The sequence below is a fragment of the Petromyzon marinus genome, chromosome 6 (genome assembly GCF_048934315.1).
Source record: "Petromyzon marinus isolate PM22_M1 ecotype Great Lakes invasive population chromosome 6, UKy_Petmar_22M1.pri1.0, whole genome shotgun sequence".
Taxonomy (NCBI): Eukaryota; Metazoa; Chordata; class Hyperoartia; order Petromyzontiformes; family Petromyzontidae; genus Petromyzon; species Petromyzon marinus.
In genome coordinates, this window is record NC_133672.1 from 3178525 (window position 1) to 3184472 (window position 5948).

Sequence of the window (5948 nt, forward strand, 5' to 3'; positions counted from 1 at the left end):
CTCAAGACAGCTGGGACCATAGTCACCAAGAAAACAATTGGTAACACACTACGCCGTGAAGGACTGAAATCCTGCAGCGCCTGCAAGGTCCCCCTGCTCAAGAAAGCACATTTACATGCCCGTCTGAAGTTTGCCAATGAACATCTGAATGATTCAGAGGACAACTGGGTGAAAGTGTTGTGGTCAGATGAAACCAAAATGGAGCTCTTTGGCATCCACTCAACTCGCCGTGTTTGGAGGAGGAGGAATGCTGCCTATGACCCCAAGAACACATTCCCCACCGTCAAACATGGAGGTGGAAACATTATGCTTTGGGGGTGTTTTTTCTGCTAAGGGGAAAGGACAACTTCACCGCATCAAAGGGACGATGGACGGGGCCATGTACCGTCAAATCTTGGGTGAGAACCTCCTTCCCTCAGCCAGGGCATTGAAAATGGGTCGTGGATGGGTATTCCAGCATGACAATGACCCAAAACACACGGCCAAGGCAACAAAGGAGTGGCTCAAGAAGAACCACATTAAGGTCCTGGAGTGGTCTAGCCAGTCTCCAGACCTCAATCCCATAGAAAATCTGTGGAGGGAGCTGAAGGTTCGAGTTGCCAAACGTTAGCCTCGAAACCTTAATAACTTGGAGAAGATCTGCAAAGAGGAGTGGGACAAAATCCCTCCTGAGATGTGTGCAAACCTGGTGGCCAACTACAAGAAACGTCTGACCTCTGTGATTGCCAACAAGGGTTTTGCCACCAAGTACTATCATGTTTTGCAGAGGGGTCAAATACTTATTTCCCTCATTAAAATGCAAATCAATTTATAACATTTTTGACATGCGTTTTTCTGGATTTTGTTGTTGTTATTCTGTCTCTCACTGTTCAAATAAACCTACCATTACAATTATAGACTGAGCTTTTATTTGTCAGTGGGCAAACGTACAAAATCAGCAGGGGATCAAATACTTTTTTCCCTCACTGTAAGTGTCCACATGACGAGCCATTTCGTCGCGCGATCATCTGCGATGGCCAAGTCGTTTCCGAACAAGAGCCATACAGCTCAGTGGGCCTTACCTTGGTATCATAACAACAGTAAATAGATGTGACGGCTCCGTGCATACCGTGCGGGGTGGGGGTGCTGTTTTTTTGAGCGGTTATCAATCCGGCTTCACCCCATCTCAACGTCGCACGCCACACCCTTGCGCGACGTAGGACCCACGGGGCGGCTGAGATCACTGTAAATGCGCTGCTTCTTTTAACAGTAGCGTGTGACGTTTAATGCTGATAGCCGAGCACGGGAAAAGCCTCGCCGAATCTCAGGATGAGTCCATAGGATGTGTGAGCGTTCTGACTCCACGTGGGAAATGTTGACCTGGGTACCTGGACAAACACCGCGCATTCGAGGAATCGCCCGGGCAGGTGATGGATCCACTCGTTGTACTCCTACCTCATGACCACCCCGTAGCCCCGTGCATTGAGAGTGTCGCGTCGCTGGTTGATGTGAGCGTGAACCACCAACCCCCCCCCCCCCCCCCCCCTGGGTTGTTACCGCGTGTTGTTGGGTAAGATGTTCGACGTTTAGCTCCACTAACGGGGAGCTTCTTCAGTTCCCGAAGAAGAAACGTTCCGAGCACGTGGAGCGAGGTTTCGGATATCGTGCCGAACGATATGCCGTGTGGCCACACAGCAGGGCCGCGAAAAACCCCTACGGAGTAGTATATGGTGTTTAACAAAAAAATTGCAACACTTCAGAGAATTTGCAACAATGCCACGAGAAATTTGTCTTTGGGCTCTGGAGACCACCTGGAGAAGATTCCAGGCCACGTGTTGACAACGATGGCGACCAAGTGGAGACTCTCTGACTTTTTGAAGCTATTAACTTTACATTTGTTAACATGTTACAGTGTATTATCCGTTCTTTTTCCATGAAAAAACAGATAGCCCCATATAAGTGTTAACATTTTTTCTAAGCACCCTGTACTACTGCAAACCCTCTCCTTCACACCGTGATCCGCCAACCCCACGCTGCGTTCCACGTGTGCGCCGATCCCGCCAGACCAGACAGAGAGATCGCAACACGAGCAGCCTGAATCGCAGTTTATTTCGGGCACTCGACACACGTTCACCAAGCAAATGGCATTGTGCGACGCAGCGGAGACTTTTGCGCCGTAAACCTCCAAAAAAAAAACCCCACACGCAGCACGTAACATAGACTTCCGTGTCGTCCCGCAGTAAAACACAAAAAAAAGAACCCCGCAACACATCGAACAGAATGCGCGCGTGAGCGGCCGTGCGTGGGACTCCGAGCCAGTGAGCAGGCGGAGCATTAATGGGGGCCACTTCGTGGGATCGGTACCAACAACAACAAAAAAAAACCCAACAACAATTCAACAACAAGAGGTGGTTTACAATAAGCGTCGCTGCCTTGCTTTTAACTTCACGAGGAGCCGTCGATGGTGCTTGGGGCCCACGCACGAGCCGAGCCCCCCCTGTTGCTCACTCAGGGACCGCGTCTCGAACAGCGCGACACGTGCCCCCACAATTGCGGCACGTGTAACTTAAAGAATTGACAACGTCTCCGTGCTTGAGCAAAAGGAAACCAATCCAGGCTGCGCGCATAAATTCGCCCTTGCGTTTAAGCCCTGCGGACTCACCCTACGATGCGTGGAACGGGGTGATTTGCAATCGGCAAAGGCAGATCATAGAATGGCTATAAACCTCGCTCTCTCTCTCTCTTCGTCTGTCTCGGTCGTGGATGGGGCCATATATATAGGCACAATCCTAGACCACTTGTAACAATTATAAACTGCTTTCCCCCAACATAGCAGCCGCACTCGAGACCTCACTAGGAGGAAGACCCCTCGGTTTGGTCGTCAGCTCGAGACGCCCACTGGGTGCTGTCGCGCGGCGGGTGAGGGCGTCTCGCAGTCCACGCCACGAGCAACGCGGTCTCTCAGCGGACTACTTACTCCGCTGCAGCCGACAGTGGGCGCACCTCGACCCAATGCTTTTGGTGCCACGAGGGGGGCGCATTCTCACGACGACATTGCGATGCTCCTAGCGTGATCCACCAACCCCCCCCCCCCCCCCACATCAACTCGAAAACGCTGGGAGGTAGGGATTGTATCAGTAAAATGTGCGTCACCAGCCCCGCTGCTGTCCACGTTGATGCTGAATGAGGGTACCGTGTGGGGAGCTGCCACGGGGCCGACCCCTTCCCCATCCCACAGCCCCCCCCCCTCCTCCACCGCAACTCCGTGAGTCCGCGGCACCGAGAGGCGCGCACCCCCCCCCCCCCCAGAGTTCACAGCGTGGTGGTGCGGGAAGCGCACGTCCCGTTGCGATAGACGGCGTTGTTCGCCTCCACCGCCTCGGGCAGGCTCAGGTCGTTGCGGCTGAAGGCTTTGCTCTTGAGCGCCGTGGCGTAGTAATCGACCGGCTCCTCCATGCCGCCGTCCATCCAGCGCAAGCAGATCGTCCTCTGGAAGGAGCGCTTGAAGTTGTCCGAGAGGAAGCCGTAGAGGATGGGGTTGGCGCAGCTGTTGGCGTAGCTGAGCACCACGAAGAGCTGCGTAACCGTGGGGTCCGTGGGCACGCCGAAGACGTAGAGGATCTGGATGACGTAGAAGGGCATCCAGCAAATGACGAACACGGTGACCACCATCACGACGAGGCGAGTGATCTTGCGCTCGGACCTGCGCCGCTGCTGCCAGCCCGCCTTGAGGGCGACGACGCGCATCTTGACGATGATGAGCAGGTAGCAGAGGCAGATGGCCACCACGGGCACGAGGAAGCCCACGAGGAACACGTAGATGACGAATGCCACCGACCAGTTGGCGTGAGGCCACATGAGGTTGCACACCACGCGGCCCGAGTCGGTCGCGTCGTCGTCGCTTGTCTCGGTGTCGGCGAAGATGATGATGGGCAGAATGACCACGAGCGACAGACCCCACACGCACACGTTGGTCATCTTGGCGATGCTCGGCCTCCGGTAGCGCGCCGCCTTGATGGGGTGCACCACGGACACGTAGCGGTCGACGCTGAGCACCGTGAGGCAGAAGATGCTCGTGAACATGTTGATGCCGTCCACGCTGAGCACGAGGCGACAGAGCAGCGAGCCGAAAGGCCAGTGGTGCATGGCCGCGGACGTGGCCAGGAAGGGCACGCTGAGCATGAAGAGCTCGTCGGCGATGGCCAGGTTGAGGATGTAGATGTTGGTGGCCGTCTTCATCTTGGCGTAGCGGAAAATCACGTAGATGACCATGGAGTTGCCCAGGAGTCCCACGAAGCACACGACCGCGTAGATGAAGGGGATGACCACGGTGCTGGCGTCGCCGTCCGTGTCGTTGTAGCCGTGACTCGTGACGTTCGCCGAACTCATGTTTGTCAAAGTCCGTGGCACCATCGCCCTCCGCTGCTTACGAGCGAGCCGAGGCTGTGTCTCGCGCTCTCCTCTCTCTTTCTCTGCGGACTAACCCCAACCCCCCCCCCCAGCATTAAATAAATCCTCCGATGGGTGCTGAATAACCAAAACTCGTGTCTTGTCTAAGCGCACACGCACGCACACACGCACGCGCACACACACACGCAATCGAGTGAATGAACACACCGACAATTAAACACAAAAAAAACTGGAAATTGATTAAGGCAATGCGCCGCGCTGCAACGCGCCTTCAATTAACCGTGGCGCGCAAAAGGCTGTGGCGGGATCCAGAGCACACACATACGGCCACACGCACACACGGGCACACACACGGGCACACACAGATCCCCCGTATAGCCTTAACAGACTGTAGGGGCAAGTGCTGTTAGCGAGCACCTATGAAGGCCGGAACGGTACACGAGGGGGTGGGTGGCCAGCACCACGCCCGACCGACTTTGTCTCCCCAGTGGCGATGTTTACACACCGCACAAGGTACTCATTTGAGGCTGAGTCGACCTAGGGGAGGCCCAGGACCGGTTCAGATAATCGTCACTGGTGTTGGCCGTGAGCGGGAATCGAACCCGCGTCGCCGGGTTTATAGCGCAGCGTGGCGCTAACCGCTACACCACCGCTCCCCACGGGCACACACACACACACGGGCACACACACACGGGCACACACGCACACACACACGGGCACACACACACGGGCACACACACACGGGCACACACGCACACACACACGGGCACACACGCACACACACACGGGCACACACACGCACACACACACACGGCCACGTGCGTTCCTTCCCCTTCCCGCTACGGCTCTCGCGTGCGCACCTCGCGGCCAGCCACCGCTCGCTCGCTCGCTCGGGTCCCCCTCCTCGGACGTCGTCTCTCCGTTGTGCGTCCCTGCGTGGTCCTCCAAGTCTCCGCCCGGTGCGCTGTCGTCGCGTGCGAGTGAGCGAGCGGCCAGCGACGCCCGGACCCTGGACACTCGAAAGCGGCGGAGGCGGCAGAGGCGGCGGCGTGCACCCCAGGGTGTTGGGGAGCGCTGCCGTCCACGAGCCGTCGTCCGCGGTTCTCAGGTGCGCGGCCACCACCACCACCCCACACCACCACCACCACCCCCCCCACCTCGGTCTTTATTTGCCGCGCGGCACATGCGCGGAAATGACGAGCACGCCATCTCCAAGGTATCTTGCTCGAGTTGCCACTGGCAACAATAATTTCTCTCACTCTTTTTGTTGTTGTATTGTACTACATGTAGTTACTGTTGGTGTCGGTGTTACGTTGTTGTTACTATTGTGGACTAAACGCTGTATTGGGTTGTTGGTGCGGTCTGAAGGGCGGGCTGTACGGATTACCTTAACTGGGACGTTGGCATTTAAGTCAGGGCAAATAACTAATTACTTTATTGTGCCTTATACAACAGGGCGCGCTGAACGTGATCATCATCCCGCCGCTGCCTCCCAAGCGCTGCCGCTGATGATGATGCTGATGTGCTCAAATACCGACGCGTTTGAGGTTGAGTCGAAC

General features: G+C 56.1%; 1 protein-coding gene across 2 annotated transcripts; it reads right to left on the reverse strand.

Moving 5' to 3' along the window:
- Positions 1-2069: 2069 nt before the first annotated feature.
- Positions 2070-5508, reverse strand: LOC116939655 (somatostatin receptor type 1-like). Of its 2 annotated transcripts, none has more exons than XM_032948343.2 (2): positions 5250-5508; positions 2070-4458 (listed from the first exon to the last, which is right to left on the reverse strand). In XM_032948343.2, the coding sequence occupies exon 2, from the start codon at positions 4390-4392 to the stop codon at positions 3292-3294; it is 1101 nt and encodes a 366-aa protein (XP_032804234.1). In that variant the 5' UTR covers positions 4393-4458; positions 5250-5508; the 3' UTR covers positions 2070-3291. The 2 variants fall into 2 exon arrangements, with proteins under 2 accessions (XP_032804234.1, XP_032804233.1); XM_032948342.2 differs by having other exon boundaries at positions 2070-4532.
- Positions 5509-5948: the final 440 nt, after the last annotated feature.